The 21,917-nt window shown below is 62.0% G+C and overlaps 1 protein-coding gene across 1 annotated transcript in view; it reads right to left on the bottom strand.

Annotated features, from left to right (window-relative positions):
- The window catches only part of LOC308055744 (hexokinase-2), a 27,747-nt gene extending 5,885 nt beyond the window's left edge, over positions 1 to 21,862 (bottom strand). The window contains exons 1-12 of the mRNA XM_080370119.1: positions 21,703 to 21,862; positions 12,979 to 13,141; positions 5,646 to 5,794; positions 5,144 to 5,263; positions 3,799 to 3,894; positions 3,541 to 3,640; positions 3,117 to 3,300; positions 2,370 to 2,525; positions 1,970 to 2,203; positions 1,440 to 1,744; positions 775 to 923; positions 1 to 37 (exon numbers count right to left, since the gene is read on the bottom strand). Coding sequence (XP_080226245.1) covers positions 1 to 37; positions 775 to 923; positions 1,440 to 1,744; positions 1,970 to 2,203; positions 2,370 to 2,525; positions 3,117 to 3,300; positions 3,541 to 3,640; positions 3,799 to 3,894; positions 5,144 to 5,263; positions 5,646 to 5,794; positions 12,979 to 13,141; positions 21,703 to 21,765 — 1,756 coding nt within the window. The 5' untranslated portion in view covers positions 21,766 to 21,862. The remainder of the gene's footprint in view (positions 38 to 774; positions 924 to 1,439; positions 1,745 to 1,969; positions 2,204 to 2,369; positions 2,526 to 3,116; positions 3,301 to 3,540; positions 3,641 to 3,798; positions 3,895 to 5,143; positions 5,264 to 5,645; positions 5,795 to 12,978; positions 13,142 to 21,702) is intronic.
- Positions 21,863 to 21,917: the final 55 nt, after the last annotated feature.

Below are 21,917 nucleotides of genomic sequence, written 5' to 3'. Positions count from 1 at the left end.
GGAAGTCGGAGATGCAGTGGACGATGTGGTCAAAGAGCTGGATGCGCAAAGCCAAAGGGAGACGTCACCATTGCAGGGAGGGATGCCGGGGTGCCAGCCTGCCCGACCTGCTGGAGATGCTGATCCACCCCCCCAGCCGACAGGGCTCTGAACAGAGCGGTGGCCGCGCCTTTCCATCCCCCTCCCCACCGACAACGCGGTCTATCCCGAGATACCTCCACCTTGCCGTGCCCGCACTGCGCCCAGGAGGGACGGAGCGGCCAGCCGGGAGGTGACCAGCTCCCTGGGGTGGCACAGGAGTCCGGTCCCTCTGCAAGGCACCCCCAGAGCCCGTCTGCTACAAGCACTCCCAGCCCCCAAGCACCGCCTGCAGCGGTTTGCAAAACTCATTCCGTCTGCAAATAAAACTCTGGAGATGTCTCCCACCGCTTGTGTTGTGGTTTCTCTATCTGGGAAACTGGGATGATGCTTATCTGCCCTCGCGGAGCGTGTGGGATGCGGGGAGGCTCAGCGATGCCTGGCAATCACACCATTTCTAACCTAAAAACCAGTCTCAAGTTTCCGAAAGCACCTTCCGAACGCCGGAGCCTTGGGCAGAACTCGCTGCTCTAAAGGCAGGAGAGCACCAGCCTTCTCCGCTCCTGGTCTGGCATCCCGGAAAAGCAGAGCAAGGCAAAACCAGCCCCCATGGTCAGCCAGCACCCCCGCCTGCCACTTCTGCTGCTCCCCCAGGGAAGACGCCCCAGTTTCCCACCTCCAGCTGCCCGTCCTCACCTCCTCTCCCGTGCCCTGCATGACCTCCACCGGGATGGAGTAGATCTTGTTGTGCATCTCGACGCCGCGCCTCATCCCGTTCCTCACACGCACCAGCAGCACACGGAAATTGGTGCCTCCCAGGTCCAGGGCAAGGAAATCTCCTTTTTCTGAAACCCAAGGGAGAACCATGAGCAGAGCGATCCCGGCAAGGGGCATCCCGAACGTGGCACGAAGCTGATCCCAAGCTGCCCGCTTCCTGGGAGAGGACCAGAAACCAAGAGGTGGCTGGGAATGGAGAGCAGCAGGTGCAGGCAGGGAGGTGATGGAGAGGTTCGCTCCAGACTTGGGGCAATCACGGGGCTGCACACCGAGGGGCAGGCGCACGCCCAAGCCAGTGACAGAACTGGGAGCACCAGCCGGGACAACGGTGGTGAGGAACCTGCAGCAGCGAAAGCCACAAAGCCAGGCGTCGTGTGGAGTCAAGCCCAGAACGTCCTGGAGGCTCAGCCGCTTGTCCCAGGATGGTGCTGGAGGCTGGGGAGCTTTGTGCCACCCCTACCGTGAAGAGTGGGACCTGGCCACGGCAGAGGTCCCAGCCCTTCCCTAAGCGGGGCAGATCCTGGGAGCAGCGACGCCGGCTCTCCGCCCTACGCAGCACACACGTGGGCTTTGTGGTACGTTACCTGTCCCGTCCGGAGTCGAGCACACGTAGGTGGGCAGCATTTTCACCGTTGCCTCTGCATGCGTCTCCTTGCCCAGCCCCTTGTCCATCTCCATCCTCATCCTTTGCTTCACCTCCAGGAGCTGCTCACGGCTCAGCTTGAGCGCCTCCAAAATCTTCTGGCGTGCCTTGTGCTGGGCGGCCAGCCTGTAGGCCACCGCCGTCACCATGGCTGCCCCTTTGCCACTTCCATCTTCCGACCTCACGAAACGGATCTCGCAGTCTGGCAGCAGCTTCCGCACCGTCTTGTGGAGGCGCCGGGCAAAGCTACGGAAGAGGAGAGAGGACCTGAGCATGATGCCACCATGGGTGACCTGACCCGACCCTCCAGGGCTGCAAATGACTGGGGCCCCTTTGGGATCCAAACGGAGGTGCCCAGGGGAACATCTGGAGATGCTCTGCTTGTGCCAAGCTTTACCCACCGCTGCAGGAACAGATCTGGGCTCGCTCACCCTCTCTCCCCGCCAGCCTTGCCCATCCTTGTGCACTCACTGAGGATGCTTCTTGTAGACGGAGCCATCGACGCCGACGGTGGAGCGCAGGCGGTCCACCCCCTTGTTCTCCTTGATGCGCTGCAGCACGGCTGCCAGGGTGGCCCCGCACAGGTTGGCCGAGCGGGTGGAAACGATCTGGCAGATGCGGTGGGTGGCCACACAGTCCTCATGAGATGGCTCCAGCCCCAGCTTGCTGAGGATCTCGTGGGCTTTCTGCAGCCCTTCTTTCTCCCTGTGCAGCAAAGAACAAAGAAGGATTCGTGCCTGGAAACCCAACTTCTGCCATCCCGAGTGTCCCAGTCTTCCCCGAGGATAGCCCGGGGACGGGGCCCGTTTTCCCACCGTGCAGATGTCAGGGGATGGGTGGGACCCCAGGGAACCATCCGGATCCTACTTACTTCTCAATAGCAGAGACATATCTGGTCTCAAAGTGGCCGGTAGTGAGCAGATCTGGGGTGAGCCTCCCCCCAAACAAGAGCCCTTCCTTGGCCATCTTCACCAGGATGAGCCTGACCAGCTCTCCCATGTACATCCCGCTGATCATCTTCTCAAACCTGCCGACGGGGGAAGCACAAGATGGACTTGTCTGGCTACGTGCCCTGCGAGGTGGCCACCATCTGACCTTAAAAGCACTTGGCAGCCTTCCGGGCCCGAACGCAATCGAGGTAATCCCTTCCCAGAACAGCTTATCCCATCACTGAGAACATAAAGCCGTGCTGACATAACCGCCGCTCTGCAAGGAGAGCTTATGGCTACCTGAGGGGGCCCCGGGGTCTGCAGAGACACCCCCCACCCCCAAATCCCACCCGCCAGGGGAACGGGAGCTCCGTAGGATGTGGATATGGACATTAGGTGGTGGTGTTTGCCTCGGCTGGCGGACAACTTCATCGGCTGGGGGAAGAAAGAGAAACCAACACATCCAAGCGACGGGCTCCCAAGGGAAGCGGGTGCTGAGCGGTTCAGCTGGGCGCACCAACCCCAGTTCGTGACACAAGCCCCCGTCTGCATTGGTGCAGCTGGCACAGCGGAGGACGTGGTGACCTAGTTAGCTAGGACAACCTCTTTGGTCCCACTGCCAGCGCAATGGGAGGACGGACAATGCAGAGCAAACCTCGCGCCTGAGCCGAAGCCAAGAATCCGCTCACAATTGTTTGCCAGGGTTGAGCGAGCCCATGTCTATCTCGCGGTCGAACTCCGTCCGGATGTCGTTGAGCGTGCCGTCGTCGCCGAAGGCCCCCCACTCCATGTTGATGCACATCCGACCTTCGTCCCCTTCCACCAGGTCGATGTGCCTCATCTCCTCCATGTAACAGGCGTTGGTGCCGGTACCTGAGCCACGCACGGGGGGTGCGGTGAGAGACGATGCCGCCTTCCCCCTATCCCCCGTAACCAGCACCGGCCCCACGCACTGTAGAACGTGAAGATGGACGAAACCAACCATCGGGCAATGCTGGTGTTCTAACACCGCTATCCCCTTTCTTTTTCCCCAAAAAGACCCTGAAACCTGCAAGAAACGTGGTCCCCAGGGGCAGACGGACCCCCCCCTTCTCCCCCCTTGCTGCAGCTCACCAACGATGAGGCCGACTTCGCAGTTGTGATCGTCGTAGCCGCAGGTCATCATGGTCCCAACAGTGTCGTTCACCACGGCCACAATGTCAATGTCAAAGTCCTGAGGTGGTGGAGAGGAGAGACTGAGCCAGCGCGGCCAGAACAGAAGCATCTCTGCTGCCGCGGGGAGGGGGGCCACAGCACCCTGCCCCAGGGAACCACGCGCCCCCGTCCCACCACCCAGGAGGTGACAGACCTGCCCAAGACCTCCCCTCTCACCCCTCTTTTCTTGATGGACTTGCGCAGCATCGACACCACGTCCTTCCCCTCCACGCTGCTGCACTTGAACCCCTTCGTCCACGTCACGAGGATGCTCTGCGGGGGAAGAGCAAGGCGGAGCGCTCAGCAGACCGCCCGGCTGCCCGCGCCCCTGCGCTAAGAAACCGTACGGCCATGACACAGCGGGGGCGCAGCTCCTTGCTCCCGCTGGCAGGAGGGACCGTGATTCCTGTGACCGGGTTTTATGAAGCCCTGGGGCAAAACCTGTTCCCCACCCCACGGAGCGCTCCGTGACCCCTCCCCGCGGGATGGGGGTCTCGCTGCCCACCGCAGCCAGGGGCACCGGCTGCGTCCCCACCTGGGGCTGCGTCCCCACCCGGCAGAGCCATCGCAGCGCCCGGCCGGGGGCTGAGCGGAGCCTTGGGAGGGGGAGGGGACTCGATTGTGTCCAAAATCTCCGAGCCTGGAGCCGCGGGTGCCTCAGCGAGGCAAACCCCCGCCCTGCTTGCAGACGGGGAAACTGAGGCACGGAGAGAACAAACCGGAGCAGGCCACCGGGGACAGATGCTTCCTCTCCCAGCTTCTCTATTTTTTATTTTTTTGTTCCTACAGCCCCCACCCCTACCACGAGGAAAGCGTTAACCTTCTTCCTCGTTACTTTTGTCGAACCCGCTCGGGCACAGGAGCGCGACTTGCCCCAGCCCCGGTACAAAACGCCGAGGACGTGCCGCATCGCCAGCGCGCCATGGAGCCGTCCTCCTTTCCAATCCTGCCCAGGAGCCGGGTGAGATAAGGGCAAGGAAAGCACCGGGCCCCCCCCCCTCCACGGCAGCGAGAGCCCGGCAGCGGCCGTGGGTGGCAGGAGAGGGGCCACGTGCCTTGGCCGCCGCGATGCTCAGCCTCCCAGCGAGGTCACCAGCTCCCGGCGCAGAGCCGGTGCGGCTGAGCGGAGCTGACAGCCATCGATTCCCGGCTGCTCGGAGCGTGGCGAGCAGCCGGGTGGGTGCCCCCCCCCCACCCCCCGCGCCGGCTGCATGACGGGGATGTGATGCTCGGCACGTCTGGGCTGCTGGAGCTGCTCTCCCTGCCGCAGCCGCTCTCCTTGAGCCGCCTGCGGAGCAGAGACCGCCGCTTTCTGTGGAAGCATCCTCCTCCTCCCAGACCCCTGCGAGCCCCAGGGCACATCCTGCGCTCCCCTCAGCACCGAGACCTCACACACTACCCAATCAGCCTAATTAAAAGCACAAAGCTAAATTGGCGTGGGACAACTACTGCCCCCAGCGAGAGCTTGCCCCCATCCCACTGCATCCCCACAAGCCCCAGAGGAGGCAAGACCCTCCCTCACCTCATCCAGCTTGGTCTGGTGACACGGGAAGGAGAAGGTGAACCCCAGGGGAAGTTTCTTGTCCTTGATTTTCAGTTTCTCCATGAAGTTGGCCAAGCACTCGGCGATGTGGTCAAACAGCTGAAAACAAGGCAGTGAGTGAGCGCTGGCCAAGGCGATGCCCCAGCGCAGCACCTGCATCCCTGCCCGCCTGAGGGACTCGCTCCACCCCCCACCCCCCACCTCCACGGTCCTCACCCATCACCGTACTGGGTGTCAGGAACCATACTGGTTCCAGGCAAAAGAAAGCGAGGCTCTACTGGCACCCTGCTGGGCAAGGCAGCAACAGGGTGCACAGTCCCGCTCCCGCCCCGTGGCACAGCCGGGGGTCTTGGGGTGACCCCAGCCCTCCCTTCAGGCAGAACCACCCTCAGACGGGTGGTCCCCCCCCAGGGGAAGCCCGGCAGCTGGGGGGCTGCCCAGGGGAGCGGGGAGGGGGAGGGGAGAGAGAGGTTGTGCCCACCTGCACCCCACTGCCTCGCATGAGCTCCTCGGGGATGGCGTAGATCTGATTCTCCATCTCCACCTTCTGCAGACCGTTGTCGGACACCTTCACCCTCAGCACACGGAAATTGGTGCCACCAAGATCCAGCGCCAAGAAGTCCCCGTCCTCTGCGGGAGCCAGGCAAGAACAACCATTTAACTCGGCAGGTCCCTCTCAGCAACATCACTGCCCCCGCCGGACAAGTACGAGGGTAATATCAAATACTTTTTCTATTCTTTTTTTTTCCTCTCTCATCAGAGCTGTGGCTGTGCTTCCTGCCCTTGCTCTGCACCCCCGTAGCTGACGGGGGATCGAAGCAGCATCTTTGGGACGCATCCTGATGCCCTGGGTAGTGTGGCTGAGCTGGGGGTGCACCTGCTGGCAGGAGGACAGACCCCACCGGCCCCATCCAGACGAGCCCATCCCAACCCGACGGCATTCCCAGGGAAGACGCACTCCAAGCCTGAGGCTCCATAAGGAAGAAGGCGGCAGAGCCGTTCCCGACCCTACTGACGCAGGATGCTCCCGAGAGCTCCTAAATGCCCAGCCCAAGCGTTAAACCCCTGCTAGCCAGCTGCCACCAGAGGTTGGCTGAAGGTTTGATATATGGAAATACATCCACACGCTATATGGCAAAGCCCCTCCCGCTGAAGCTTGGCTGCCCCATCCAGGGCAGCCTCCCCTGCCCTGCCCCAGGAACGCCGGGCACTCCTGGCATGTGGCTTCTTGCGGAAGGCAAGCTTGAAAGGTGTAAGCAGGAAACCAGGGTGGAAAAAAACCGCAGAAGACCTTTGGGGCCTCATTGGTGCCTTCCCAGGGCAGCCAGGGAAGCGGTTTCTCCATCGGTGCTGGCCCAGAGGAGCCCCACTCCTGCTGCCCCCAAGACCCCAGGGCTAAGCCCGGCGAGTTTCACCTCCCGTTTGTTTTCCTTGTACCAGGCACCAAGGCAGCTCACTGGATTTCGGACCAGCTGAGACCTGGGATGCGGGAAAAGCGCCAAGCTGGCTGTTTTAAATACCTAGCGGTGTGGGGAGAGGGATGGGGGAAAGCCCTCCATCAGCACTGTTTGATTTCTGAATGCATTAAATGTGCTGTGCTGGCTCCCCCGGGCAGATTACAGCGCCCGGGGGCCACATTGTGCCCGCCGATGCTTTTACAAAGGGGCTACAGTTGAAACAAAAAGTGTGGTTTATTAGTATTCAAATGACACCAGGCCAGCCGGCATCTCCAGTGACTCCAGCTGAAAAGGCAGCTCGGCGTCCAAGCCTGCGGGGTATCCATCTGTCCTGGCGTCTTTCCTGGGGCTGACCCACCGAGGGCTCGGGGCAAGGGAACCGGGGACAGGGATGGACTGGGAGCCCGGGCTGGGAGCAGCTTTAGAAAGTCCCTCTGCGGCTGAAAAGGTCCGTACAAAGCAGCCCTCGCGCTCCGAGGGAATGAGAAGATGAGGACTAAGAGGCGCTCAGAGGTCAGGAGCAGCGTTCAACAGCCTGGCCGCTCAGGATGGAGAAGTGGGGGGGAGCACTGGGGTGTCAATGCATCACCCCAGGGGGGTCACTGCATCCCCACCACCCCAGGGAGGTCAGTGCATCACTCCAGAGGGGTCAGCACATCGCCCCATGGGGGTCAGTGCATCGCCCCAGGGGGGTCAGCGCATCCCCATCACCCCAGGGAGGTCAGTGCATCACCCCAGGGGGTCACTGCATTGCCCCAGGGTGTCACTGCATCGCCCCAGGGGGGTCAGCACATCCCCATCACCCCAGGGAGGTCAGTGCATCACCCCAGGGGGTCACTGCATTGCCCCAGGGGGTCAGTGCATCACCCCAGGGGGGTCAGCGCATCCCCATCACCCCAGGGAGGTCAGTGCATCACCCCAGGGAGGTCAGTGCATCACCCCAGAGGGGTCAGTGCATCACCCCAGAGGGGTCAGCGCATCCCCATCACCCCAGGGAGGTCAGTGCATCACCCCAGGGGGTCAGTGCATCACCCCAGGGGGGTCAGCACATCGCCCCAGGGGGGTCAGCGCATCACCTCGGGGGTGCAGGGCAGGGCAGGTCCCAGCTCTCGGTGGTACCAGCCCATGCCAAGCCCCCCTGCCGCCGGCTGCGGTGCCCTGGCTGCAGTCCCGTCGGTTAAGGCTACATCCCGAGAGCAACCGGCCAGTGGGACGAGGTGATGCCAGGGCAGTTACACCATTATTTTAACAAAAGCTGAAGTTCAGCCGAGTCCCTGCACGGGCTCTGGCCAACCCTCACTGCGTCCCTGCAGCAACGCACGCCCCCCTGCAGGAGCCGTTGACCCAGAACCACGGAACGCTCCAAACCTGGACCCCAGCAAAGCTTTGCAACTCAGCCCTCCCCAAACAACACCCGGCTAAGCGAGGCGGCGTAGCCAAGAGGTGTCCGACCCCACGCTCACAGGGCTGGAGAGCGGCACAGGAGCCGGCGGAGCCAGGGTGCCGGAGCTCGTGCACCGGGGCAGTCAGACCCGGAATACTCATTTCTCTTCCCTGCCCCACGCCTGCATTGACCCTCGGCAGGGACGAGGTTTAAAGCAGCCTGGCAGCTCGGTTTGCAGAGCCTGCCAGCCACGGGGCACGCCTCGGCCACAGCTCCTGACATGGATGCTGAAAACCCAGCAGGAAAAGCCTTAGCGAGGCTCCTCGCTGTCCCCATGTCGCCAGCAAGCCCCCGGTGGGGATGTAGCCTCAGCCACGGATGGGCAGCGCTGGACGCGGTGCCTGGCTGGGCACCGCTGGCATCACCTTCTGTCCCAAATGCGGGTCAAGCCGTGCTCCTGCCTCCCTCGCCGCTGGCACAGATGCCATTCTGCTTGCTAGCAGAGCATGAAAAACACCTCGGGGGGCTGATAAATACACCAGGGCTGAGGATGCTGGAGCCAAGAGGGTAAAGGTTGTTCAGCTCCTTGATGATAACACAGGGAACCCAGGTGGATCCCAAAAAAAAAAAGGCTCAGGAGCTGTGGATGGGGCCACCCTACCGTGGAACCCTGCCCAGCCCTCGGCACGTGCGGTATTTTAGCCAAACCGCCCTGGTGAGGCTCGTGCCCAGCCTTCCTTTGACCCGTCACCCACCGGCCCTCGCCACGAAGCAGCAACAGGACCCAACCTCACAACCGAAAAAAAAAAAAACCCTTGCAAGCGGCTCAGCAGCTACGGAATCAGCTTTGCAGGAGGAAAAAGGCAGCGAAATCTCCCTAGGAAAATTGCCGGGCTGAAGCAATACAGCGGTGTGATGGACCTCCACATCGGGGTCCTCCCTCCCTCGTTACGTGGTAAGGATGGAGGCTGCGATGCTGCGCTCACAAACCGAACAGCGGGGGTAGCACGGAGCTCTGGCTCAGGGGTCTCTTTGCTCTCAGCAAACTACCCGGGGATGAGGGTTTAGTGCCTTTAAAGATACCTGCACTGCCTGGAAGAAAGCACGGGGCAAAGCGGCTGGAGCGACGCCCTCCTCAGAAACGCAGCCAGGGACTGGGGACCCCAGCATCACATGCAGGATCATGCCCCAGCCCCTCGGAGGCTGCTCACCCCAGATCTCCCACCTCAAGGCTTCCAGCCAACTGCAACCCCAGTTTGTAGGAATCCTTGGATAAATCAGCTTAATAAAATAACAGGTGGAAGAGAACAAGCTGGAGGAGGTCCGAGCTCTGCCCCGCAGGGAGATGCAGAAGGTGGAGGCGCAGCCCCTCGCGTTTCCCACCTCCACCCCCTCTGCGGGCGCCCTTGCCAGCCCTGCCCTGCAGCCCTGCAGCCCGCCGGGGGGCTTTGAGCACAAGGGGGATATAAAAGCCCCGGTGCTTGCATCAGCATCTCCACCGAATTAGTGCTGGAGGATCAGCAAAGGGGCTCATGATGTTCTGGGCATGAAATACTGGGTCTGCGGCAACCAAACTGCCAGGATGAACCTGGTGGATTGTTCCAGACAGAATCAGGACCAGCAAAAAGCAACTTGCACCGACCACGGCGAGAGACCCCTGGCAGCAATTCCCCAACGCAGTTCCTTGCTGAGGAGGGGGGTAAATCACCAGGTGAGAGGCTCTGGGCATGGAAACGGCATTTTCTTTAAAAGCCTTTCAAGACCACGGGCCACGCGAGCTGGTTTTCATGCAGCTGGTTATTGGCAGGAACGGAGCCCACCGGCCAAGGGAAGGGTGTCACCAAGAACCATCCTTTCAATTTCCCGGGATTTGACCACCAAACTCCTGCAGCATCCTCCTGAAAACTCCCGGCCATGGATATCAGCTGCTGGGGCTTAGTGGAGGATGCACCAGAAGATCCTTGTGTCAATATTATCACAGAGGAGGGAACGAGGTGACCCTGGCAATGCGGAGCAGGGAGGAAGGTGGCGTTTGCACCAAGGAGAGCCCTTGCTCGGAGTCACTGGGGCTCCAAGGAGAAGCTGATCTGGGGTCTGCTCCCCCCAGCCCGCGGCGGGATGCCCACCACCTTGCTGCAAGCACCGGGGGCGTTTCAGCAGGTGCTGGAGCTGAGCAGAGCTCAGTTCCTTTTAGGAGCAACCCCCCTCCAGAAGCAGAAATCCTCCCCCTCTTATCCCGCTGCATCAGGAACGGCGAAACCACCCAGACCAAACCCCCACAGCGCAGGAAGGGTGCCGCAGGCGGGCGCCGGGGCTGTTTTGGCTCCAGCCCATGGATGTGACCTTGTATCTCTGTAAGCGCCGCTCATCCGCCCGGATCCCGGGGAGCTGCCGGCTGCGCATTAACCGGGGCATAATCCCGGAGCAGAGACGGCTCATGCTATAGCAAGGAGGGGTGGGAATGCTTCGCAGGGGGGAAGGTGTGGAGCCCCTGAAGCACCGGCGTTGGGATGGAGCCGGCGTGCCCCCGAGCAGGGCTGGAGCAGAGGAGTGACCTGTGTTTTGGGTGGGAGGCAGCTCCTGACACAGGCGGGAGTGGGAGTTGGTGCCCAGCTGCAGTCAGACTGTGCCCAGAAGCTTCAAAAAAAACTTGGAAGAAGGAAGGATGCACCCCTGGATGCTGAGCTCCCCCCGAGCTGTTGTCACACCACCTCATCGCAAAGCCACGTGGCTGGGGGAGCTGGCACCGAGCCCCTCCCCGGGCTGGCCTCGGCTCACCCCCACGGGCCACCTTCCAGCCCCCCCCTCCAAAATCCAACAGCGGAGACACCGGTGCCGCTCGCAGCTTGGATCCAGCTGGAGCCATGCAGGGAACCCCAGCTCTCGGCTCCCTGGGACTTGCCCGAACCTCCCGCCCTCCAGTGCCTGGGCAGCTGCCCCAGCATCCCTCTGCGTGACACCGCGCTGCCGTGCCCCCTTCCCCCGTGCCCAGCTCGCTTCGGGTGACAAACGCCAGCTGGGACACCGGAGAAGTGGCAAATCCAGCGGCCAGGGCGGAGGGAGCCAAGGCTCGCTCTCGTAAGGGCACGGAGAGGGGCTGCAACCCCCTCCCCAGTGCGGGGCAGGGTGCCGAGAGCCCCGCTCCTGCCTCTCGGGGAGCTCCGACACACGCTCCGCCGGCACCCAGCACCTTTGGCTGCAACAGTTCCCATGCCCAGGGGCGGCATTCTGGCTATCCCTGTAATTAAAAATACTCTCAAACATTTAAACAGATTGAAATCTCAATCCTGGGGCAGGCAGCCAGGTCCAGCTTTGGGGTGTGGGTGCAGCGGGTGGGCTGAGCGCAGGGCAGGATGGCGCTGGGTGCAGGGATCCAGCACCCACAGGGGGGTCGTGAGAAAGGTGGGGGCAGAGGTTTGGGCAGGGCCTGCAGCCACGGGACCACGGGGAAACAATTTTAAACTAAAAGAGGGTAGAACCAGGCTAGGTACCGGGAAGAAATGGTTTGTGGGGGTGGCGAGGCACTGGCACAGGCTGCCCACAGAGGGGGTGGGTGCCCCATCCCTGGGAACACCCAAGGTCAGGTTGGACGGGGCTCACAGCAACCTGACCGAGCTGAAGACCCCTGCTCAGGGCGGGGGGTTGGACTGGATGCCCTTTGAGGGTCCCTTCCCACCCAAACCGCGCTGTGGTGCCTGTGGCTCCCCACTGAGATGCTACCAGCAAACACCCACCCAGAGCTGGCGGGGACGAGACCTTCAGCTCATCGAGACCTTCAGCTCATCGCCTCGTCCTTGCCTCGGGAGAGCAGACAGCCAGCAGTGGGGGAGGGGGGCTGGCTGCTCGAGCAGGGCTGCCTCTGGGGCACCCCCGTTACACACCATCACTCCACCAGCAGGCTGGCACCACCGGCCGTGCTGCCCGGGGAACTCCAGTGCCCAGCCAGGTCGCTCAAGGCTCCAGCCGCAGCATCGGCCGCGACCTGCTGGCCTCCAGAAGCCAGGTATGAAAATCCAGAGGTGGCAAAACAGCTGGGGATGGGGAGGGAAGAGCAGCCGGCTCTTCCCACCAGCTCCCTTCCTCTTTATCCACCTTTCCAGCCGGCTGCCAGCGGTCCCTGCCGCCAAGGTTTTGCAAGGACCCCCGCGAAGGTGCCGATGCTGCAGCAACCCCAGCTCCGAGCAGCTCCAGCCGACGGGACCGACTGTCCCAGGGAGTTCTCCGGGGGCTGCTGCCGGCTCCGGAGCAGGGGGAGCTCCAGCTGCTCGGGGCTCCGTCCCTCCCTGCCCTTCAGCAGCCAGAACCACTCCACTGGCCTCGAGCGCTGGGAGACTCAGCAGGTCCTGGGTGCATCCGCATCCCGCTGCGCGCCGGCAGGCAAGGGGTGACGCTGCGGGGACCGCGACAAAGCTCCTTCCCAAAACACCCAGCGCAGAGAGGGGGGCACAGGGGGGTTTCCCATAGGGGTGCTGGAGGGAGCGTTTTGGGGGCTGAGGGGAGCAAGCCGGAGCCCGAAAGGCGGATGCGGCTGGCCAGGAGCGTGCTGCCGGCAACGCGGCTCCTGCTGGCACGGGAAGCAGGCAGAACGGCGGCATTGTGAGCAGCCAAGCCTGGAGAGCCCCTTCTCCTCCTGTGGCCCTGGTGGCATTCCGACAGCGGCTGGCACCGCTGCCCGCCTCAGCGCTAATGAAATCAGATGAGCCGGACCCGTGACTGGCTCTGTCCTGCCAGGAAGGGCCCGCCGGGGCTGGTTCCCACCCTCCCTCCCACCGGCAGGAACCGGGACCCCCCCCCAGACCCAGCACAGAGACCTGTCCCCACACCGAGCTTTGCTCAGCAGAAGCGGGATGAAGCCCCAAGGCCCAGGAGCGAAGGTGGCCGTGGGTGCCACCGCTGTTCCAGCAGCACCGTGAGGATGGGTGGCCCCAGCCCTCCCTCCTGGCACCTCCCCACGCTGTCCCTCTGCGCTGTACCTGTCCCGTCCGGGGTGGACCTCACGAAGGTGGGCAGCATCTTCACCGAGGCGGTGGGGTTGGTGTCTGCTCCCAGCCCCTTCTCCATCTCCTTCCTGAAACGCTGGGCCACCTCCTGGAGCGTCTCCTCAGAGAGCCGCATGTGGTAGAGGTACTTGTCGATCTGAAAGGTGGAGATAAAGCCGAAAAAAAGTCAGCTGGAGGGTGGGGGATGCGGGCACAGCCCCCGTGACACATTCAGGACAGCGTTCAGCCCCCCTCACGTCTGCTGGGGCTGATGCAAGAAGCAGGAGCAGGTGATGACCCAGCCACAGGGCAGGACACGGCGGTGCCAGCGCATCGCCGGCAGTGCCGCAACAGCTTATCCCCAAGCACGCCCGTAACGCCTGCCACCGCTCTTGCACCCCAACGTGCTCACCCAACGCCACCCCGCGCCCTCCTCGGCAGCACCCCCCTGCCCAGACGGGTGCCAAACTGGGAACGCCGAACCCCAAGGAGCTCCCGATGCTCCGCAGCATCTTCACCCACGCGCACCCAAACAGGTTGCTACAGACGCAGGACCCAAACCCGACAACCTGCCCGGCCCGGGCCATGAGTCAGGAGGTTGGCAGGAGGTTCTCCAGCGGCAGAGCCCATCCTACGCCGCGGCGGCAACGTGCCTCGACCTTGACCCCCAGGGCCTCTTCCTACGTGAAGGATGCTCGGCAGGAATCCACTGCCCATACATTTCTTCACTGCTGAGATCACCCCTACAAAGGGTTACGGTGCCCAGAGCTACTCAACCCCCTCGAGCAAACGACGCTGGTGTGACACAAGTGGGTGCCGTGGCCGGAAAGGGAAGAAATCCACCCCCTGCTCCCGGCCGCCGTTTGTGCCTTTACGCTGAGGCCATGGAGATGCCCAGCTCCTTCTATAAACAGCATCAAAGCGTCTTTTCCCCGGGAAAGGCAGGGAAAAACTCCTCCCTGACCCATCCATTAGCACCAGGCATGTCTCTGCAGCCTGGCCGGAGCAGGGAAGGGAAATGGGGAGGCGGATAGGCAGCCAGCTCCCAAACTATGCCCCGTTTCAATTAACTTCACTTAAAATTAATTAAAGGGCAGCTGCAAGCCCTGCGAAGTCAAGAGGAAAACTCCACCCGGTTGGTTAGCTCACCTGTCTGCAGGCACGTAACATAAGGTCATCAGGAATCGGGCACGAAGGGGTTGTATAGGGCTGCGCTATAGGAAATGGGCATTTTGTGGGCAAGTAATGGCCACCGCCCCGGCGTGACCTCGCTCAGGGGTGCAGCCATGCGGACCCCGGGCTGGAGGACCAGCCCTGCTGCGGTTCTGGCTCCCTGCGTCTCCGGTTTGGGATGCTCCCGCGCATCCCTTCTTCCCCACCCCAGCTCCGCCGGGATGTGGAAGCCCCCTCGCTGCAGTGCGGTGTGGGGACGGAGGAGCCGAGCAGGAGCTCCGGGAGATGCTTTCATCCCTGGGGAGCGGCAGCCTCGCCGCTGCGATGGGTAAAACCTCCCCCTGGTTCCCCTTGGTGCTCCCCGCTCCATCCCATGAACGGGGAGCGGCGAGCGAGTGCCCACCGGCTGGGAGAGCAGGCAGGCGTGAGGGTAAGGATAAGGATAAGGGAAGCTGGAGGTTTCCCAGTGCCAGGTGTTTACCAGCCTCTCCTTACCCACCCAGCAGCAGGAAGTCAAACACTCCGCTCCTTCCCCTCCTATTTGCTTTCGCTTGACGGAAATTGCCACCCACGGACCAAGGCTCCAGGCACAGGGAAGGCGCCGCTGCCCCAGCTTACCACCACCCTCTGCCTCCTCTCCCAGCTTCCAGGGGGGACCAGGGGCAGAGACCCCCCAACCCCAGGGTAGGAAACGTCGGGGGGGGGGTCTTCAGCCACACTCCATCTCCTCCCCAGCAGCATCTGACCTGGGGTGTTGGGGGCAATTAGAGATAAACCTGGCCGATACCAGGGGTCTGCCTCCTACCAGCCTCACACCCCCCTGAGACCTCCCTTTGCTGGGCTTCTTTGGCAGCCCACGGTCAGGGGGTGCTGGTGGGACCACCATGAGCGGGACAGGGTCCCAACGAGGCGTCCCCATCCCACCCTGGGGTGCCACACCAGCAGGGCTTGGGGAGCACCCCTGCACAAAGCGCATGCTGCTGCTGTTCCTCTCCTTTCCCCCACCCTGACTTTGCTCGCTTTTCCTCCTAGACACGCAAGATGCTGCCAGGGGAAGGTCTCATCCCAGAGACTCCCAGGATGGTGCCAGGGGAAGGTCTCATCCCAGAGACTCCCAGGATGGTGCCAGGGGAAGGTCTCATCCCGGAGTCTCCCAGGATGGTGCCAGGGGAAGGTCTCATCCCGGAGTCTCCCAGGATGGTGCCAGGGGAAGGTCTCATCCCGGAGTCTCCCAGGATGGTGCCAGGGGAAGGTCTCATCCCGGAGTCTCCCAGGATGCTGCTAGGGATGCTTCTCATCCCAGAGAGGCCGGGTGCTTTGGAAGCCCAGATGCACAAGCCATCGCCCTTTGCTCCATGACTCCTGCCCCAGGCACGGGGCGGTGGGGATGCTGCCTGCACGACCCACCAGCACCCAAAACCACAGTGCGGAGTGGGGGGCAGAGGTGTCACCTCCTTCCCCCAGGACAGGCACTGCTCAGCACGTTCCCCATGTCCTCCAGGCTCCTCCGCCCCAGGAATAATCGGCACCGTGAGAAACAGGGTGACCTCCTCCTAATCTCCAAAGCCCTTTAAGACCTGGATCATCTCCTCCGAACGCCAATGTCCCACTCGGCAGCTAAGGCAGGTCAGGGTGTCCTGCAGGACGGCCCCGGGGCCGTGGCAGCTCAGCTCCTTCCCGAGCCAGACCACCCCGGCATGCGCTTGACCCCCACCACAGAAGAGCCACGGCCACCTTCATGCCCAAGGCTTCCCAGCTCCATCTCCCAGTTACCCCAGTTACTCGCCCCGCACCCAGCACGGCTCAACCTGTAGCAAAGATGGGGTAAGACGGAGGAATTTACTCCGCAGCGCCGAAGCACGAGTATCTCACCACAACACACAACCTTCTCGGTTGTTGAACCTTTTTTAAGATCGTCACCGTTTCCAAATAAATAAAGTCACTAGGTTAGGAGTCACAAGGAGGCAATTCAATTTCTGGAAGGCTTCCACCATAAATAATAGTGTTTCCCCAAGGAAATTAAATAAACGGAATGGAGGGGGCACAGACCTGAGCGGGGATGTGCGGGACGTGCTCCCGGCGAGAGCAGCTGTGCACGGGGCAGGACGTTTTCCTAAAGACCTGCTGGAGTTCGACGCAATTTTGTTTTGGAACCAAACCCAGGCAGATCCCCACCTCCTAGCTCAGGGCTGTCTCCAAAGGCTCGGCTAATTTCCACGCCGAGCACCCGCCGCCGGGTGCTGGGGAAGTGCCCAGCGCCACCTCCCCAGCTGCGAGGCCACCGCTGGGCAGGGACCGCTCGCCCCGAGGCTGAAGAAACCTCAAGTTGCCCAATTTCTGCCGCCAGCTGGGAGCTGAGCCAAGCTGTGCCGCGCCGTGCTGGGCTTAAAGCAACCCAAAATCCAGGTTTGCCTTTGCAGCGGTGGGAATAACTCACAGCTCTGGTACCAGCACCGCAGCTGGATGATGTTCTTTTGCCTGAAGACTTCTCCTCGTCCTCCCACCGGGGCCAGACCCTCCAACTTCACCCCAATTCAACACCGCTATCCGCAGCGAAAAAAATTAATTTCTCAGCTTATACGTTTGCATGATGGTCCCATCAATGCAGCTACTCCTAAGAGTGGAAAAAAACTGGAAAACCCCTCCCTGACAGTTGTACCCCACCTCGCTGCCCCCCTCGGTGGGGTACGTGTGGCCGGTGGCACAGCTCAAGAGCCCCGAAGCTCTGGGGATGAAGGATACTGATGAAGGATGCTCTTCCCGTGGCGGTGGGGACCACTGGGGAGGACGTGGGGCAGGGGGATGTGGGGCAGGGGGATGTGGGGCAGGGGTGCTGTCAGTGATGGAAACTTCAGCGCGGCAGCGGCTTCCTGCAAAGCGCAACCGTTTCCTGCCCGGCGGCGAGGAGGGGGAAGGACGCGGGGTGGTTTATTCTCGTACAATAAGGCCTCGGCCACATCTTCCCCTTTCGTCCATCTCTGGGAAGGGGAAGCTGCTCGCCTTCAGTTTTCGTTTTGCTCCAGATCTTTTCCCAAAGCCACGTGCCCAGCGAGAACCGGACTGGGAGCCGACGGCCCCAGCCCCCCCAGCATCTCCCCGCCGTGCGTTCCCGGCTGGGTGCGCGTGATTTCAGCAGCGTTCGGGGAAAAGGCACAAACAAGGCGAGAGGTTAGCTGGCTTCTGGGCCGGCTTCTTTTCCTTTTTGTCAACAAAGTCAAATATTTGTTGCATATGAGACCAACAGGGAAATGTTCAAGTCTGAGGAAGGCTTGAGCGCTCCTACAGCACCAGCGTGCACAGCCAGTCCTCCCTCCAGGGTCACTTCTGCGTGAAATTATATGTTTTTTAAACTGCTTCCCTCCCTATCCCGGTTTTTAACTTAAAACATGCTGCTTTTGTAAAAATCACTGACGTTTTTCAGAATGCCCCTTCCTTCAGAGGGGCCGTGGTGCCGGCACCAGCAGTTACCAGGGCTCCCATCCTGCCCGGAGCCGCGGTGGATTTGGGGAAACCGAGGCAGAGGGAACGGCAGCGGTTCACCAAGGTCACCGGGTGAATCTGGGAAAGCATCCAGCACAGGGAGTGTTTTATTTCCTGGCTCGGGACTGTAACCTGGCACACACTTCGCAGCCTTTATTGTCGGATCGGGGACGGGCACCGCCGCACGGGACAGCCCCTGTGCCACGTCCTCAGCCCCTACAGACCGGGCACCAGCACCCCCCACCCCCGTGTCACTGCGCCGTTACCCAGCCTGGACTGACTCAGTGCGGGGAACCGGCTTGTCCCCTTCCTCGACCTCCCCGCCTTCGGTGACACAGGACTGATGCTGGGCTGCACCCACCCTCCTCCAGCCCTGACCCCGCCAGCACCCACGTCCTTGGCTGCTATTGAGGGCTCCACGCAGAATTAAACCCCACGTGCCCTCCGCCACAGCCAAGCCTCTGATGACACACGCCTGGAGTCATCTTGAACCCGAGTGAGTCAGATGGTTTCCTGCTCGGCCGGTTCCTCCCCAGCCCCGCCACCACCCCCCCACCAGCTGAACCCCGCGCTGGAGGTGGAGCTCAGCACCCATGGCGAAGCAGCCACACTGCACAGCATCGGCAGAGCCCGGGGACCCGGCCGCGGGTGACCCCGCCGCTCTGCCCCCCCACAAAAAGCCTCATTTAACCAGAAAAACAGCCTGGTTTCCAGCTCGGGAGTCGGAGACGTCAAACTGCTCCCAGGTCCCACCGGCCCCGAGCAGCCCCAGCCGGCCCTTGAGCCACCTCCCTGCCCACGTGGCTTCTGTCTCTCCCATTTTACAACCCAGAAGGTCTCTGGGGCAGATCCAAGATGCTGCTGGACCAGGAAGAGATGCTGCTGGACGGGGAAGCCTTGCTGGCAGCGACAGCCCACCCCTCGGATGCTGGGAGCATCCCACCACACTTGGGGTAACTGAGGCTGCGCCTGCCTGGGCTCCCACAGTGGCTCAAGCCGAGGAGCGAGGGCAGGGGCGACGGCTCCCGAGGTGCCCGGGGTGGGAATCGCCAACCTGCCGCTGCCCTTGGCAAGCTTGAGAGAAGCTTCTAAGTTTATTTCCAGGAATTTGCCATCAGGCGTCCCTCCCGCAGCCGCCGAGCAGCCTGCGAGAGGCAGGCAGGGAGGAATCAGCTCGATAAAGCTAATCCCCCAAGCAAAGGGAAAATAAAAATAAAATAAAAATTAAAATTAAAAATAAAAAAAAATTAAAAAATGAGGAAAACCTGCCCGTGCCTGGGAATGGCCCTAATACAGGAAAATTAACTCCATCACGAGTTTTCCCTTCCTTCGAAGGAGTGATGGGCCGCCAGCCCGGTTATCTGGCTCATTCACCTCCCGCTCCTCCCGTCACATGACGAGGCTCAGGGACCAGGAAACCCAGCGTGAGCCGGCACATCCGAAGGGAACGTGGTTCATCCGCGGCAAACTTTCAAGCTGGGCTCTCAAAGGACGCTGCTGAGGTTAATTAAAGTTTGCACAATCCCTTGGGGGTTAGATAAGTTTGTCCTGCAACCCACTTTCCAGCTGGGCAAAGCAAAGGGCAGGAGTTTGGGGACGCGGGTGACATCCCCCCAGGGGGCCAGCAGAGCAGGTGAAGCTGCTCCGTGTCCAGAATGGGAAGAAAAATCCTATTTTGGAGGCATTTTTCAAGGCCCTGGTGTGGCCACAAACCACAGCTGTCGGCAAAGGCACTTTCTTCCCTTTTCCACCCGATCCCAAGCAAAAAGACACATGACACCAACACCCCACAAGTTACTGCCCTAGAATCTCTTCCCGTAGCCTCGAGTTCCAGGAAAAGCCTTTGAGTTTGATAAAAAAGAAAAAAAAAAAAAAACAAAAAACACCCGATGACAGCTTTCCAAGAATTTCAGCCCCTGCATTCTCCCTGGGCTGGGGACTCCCCCGCCTCGTTGCCTGGGAAGATTTGTAAGCCAGGAAGAATTTTTGCATCCATGGTGGGAAGCATCCAGGTCGGCACCCCAGCTGCTTCCCCGCAGCCGAGCTCCACGCTCCCGCTGGAAGCTGTGCAGACCCCAGCTTTGCCTCGCCGGGAGGATTCACAGGCATTTGTTTAAAAATAACCCACAGAAATCCAGTTGCGGAGGCGGCTCCGGGGCAGAGCCAGCTCCCGCAGCAGCCAGAGCCCGGCGGACGGCTCTGGATATTTTTTTATCCCCCCGGCACATCCCAGCAACCTTTAGTTTGGGCTTTGGAGGTGGGAGAGAAGCGAAGCCGGTTCCGGAGGCTTCACGCACCCTTTTCCCAGTGGGTAACGAAGCCGAATGAATGCGTTAAACCAAACCCTTTCCTCCCCATTATTTCCAGCTCCCGATACGGAGCCGGTGAGGTGCCCGGGAGCCGGAGTCGGGCCATGCCGGAGCCCATGTCCACGCCGGAGCCCATGTCCGTGCCGGCTGGCCTATTTCTGGGTGGTTACACAACCCATTCCCTGGATTTGGCTGTTGCACAACCCCAGGACACTTGTGAGCGGAGGGAGAAGCCGAGCTCGTATTTCCTCGCAGATCGCTTTGCCTTGGGAGGTTATTCCTATGCACTTGGGGGGGGGATGGGGTGTTTTTTAATGTTCTCTCTGGTTTTACTTCCTATTTAACGCAGGCGAAGGGCCAACACGGCAAGTTTTGTTTCTCTGCCGGCATCCCCAGCGTTATCTGATGGAGCCAGCCGGGCGCTCCGAGCCTTCTCCATTCCGCTGGTTTTTAAGGGGGGATTTGCAAATCCCGACCACCTCGCACCCGGGCACTGCGACCCCGGTAATAGGAACCGCTGCCCACCGAGGACTTGGGAGCAAATCCTGCTCTGACCTGTCCTCCGAGGCCACGGGCACTGGCAGAGCCTGAGCCTTCACGCACCACCTCCAGCCAGCCGGTTTTCCCAGGAATCACGGACTGGAGGCTCGCTCCAGCCGGCGGGTTTTCCCGGGAATCATGGACTGGAGGCTCGCTCCAGCCGGCGGGTTTTCCCGGGAATCATGGACTGGAGGCTCGCTGTGGAGCCCGAGCACTGGCCCGGCCACACCAGGGCCGGCTGCTGCCCACCCGCCCCGACTCGGGAATGCCTGACCTCGGGAACCGCCCCGACAAACGCTCCCTGCATCCCAGCGGGATGCTCCGGCTGGCGCGTGCGGACCGGGAGCGGGCTCCCGCCGTCCAGGCCCCGCAAATTAGGGGAAGGGGAAGGCGAGAAGGTGTTTGCCACCGGCGCAGATGGGGGGGGGGGGGGGGGGGGGGCAGCGGGGGCATGGGGAGCCCGAGGCGCCGCGACCCCCTGCGGGCTGGGGGCAGCCCCCGCCGCCCCCCGCAAGCCCGGGCCCCGCTCGCCGCCGCCTCGGGAGCCCCGGCCCCGGGGATGCTCCGCGCCGGCGGCGGGAAGCGGCGACACGTGCAGCGCGGGGCGGCCGGGGGTCCCGCGGAGGGGAGACGCCCGCCCTTCCTCCCCCTCCTCCTCCTGCTGCCGCCGCCACTGCTCCGCGCCGCCGGCCCGCGGGGGGCGCCCGGCCACGCGGGGTCCCGCAGCCGCCCGCCGCGGCACGTACCGCACGGCGGCCCCGGCCGGCAGCGCAGCGCCCGCGGGGCGACAGCCCCCGCCCCCCCGGCCCTCCGCTCCTCTCCTCCTCTTCCCCTTTCCCCCTTTTTCCATTTTTCCCTTTTTTCTGTTTTCCTTTTCCCCCTCTCCTTTTTTCCTTCCTCTCCTTCCCCTCCTCTCTTTTTTCCTTAATTTTTTTTACTTTTTTCCCCCTTCTCTTTTCTCCTTTTTTCTTTTCTCCCCTCTCCTTTTTCCCTTTTCCCTCCTTTCCCTTTCCCTTTTCCCCTCCTTTCCTTTTCCCCCCTTCTTTTTCCTTTTTTTCCTTCCCCCCTTTTCTTTCCCCCTCCTTTCCTTTTCCCTCCCTTTTCCTTTTCCCCTCCCCCCCCTTTTCCTTTTCCTTTTCCCTTCCCCCCCCCCCTTTTTTTTTTTTTTCACTTTCCCCCTTCCCCCCCCCGGCCCCTTTGTCCCGCGCCCCCCCACCTTCTGCGCCTGGTCATGGCTGAGCTCGGTGAAGAAGTAGGCGAGCAGGTGTGAGGCGATCATGCTGCGCGGTGCGGTGCGGTGCGGAGCGGCGCGGAGGGAGCGGAGCGGAGGCGGCCCCAGCAGCGCGCGCCGCGGTGCTCGCCCGCGACAATGTGGCTCATTGAGGAGGTTCCCCGGCCCCCGAGTGACGCGGCGCCGCGGCGGCTCCTCAT

The sequence above is a fragment of the Falco punctatus genome (assembly GCF_963210335.1).
Source record: "Falco punctatus genome assembly, chromosome: 20".
Classification (NCBI taxonomy): Eukaryota; Metazoa; Chordata; class Aves; order Falconiformes; family Falconidae; genus Falco; species Falco punctatus.
This window is presented reverse-complemented; position numbering and strand designations above follow the sequence as displayed.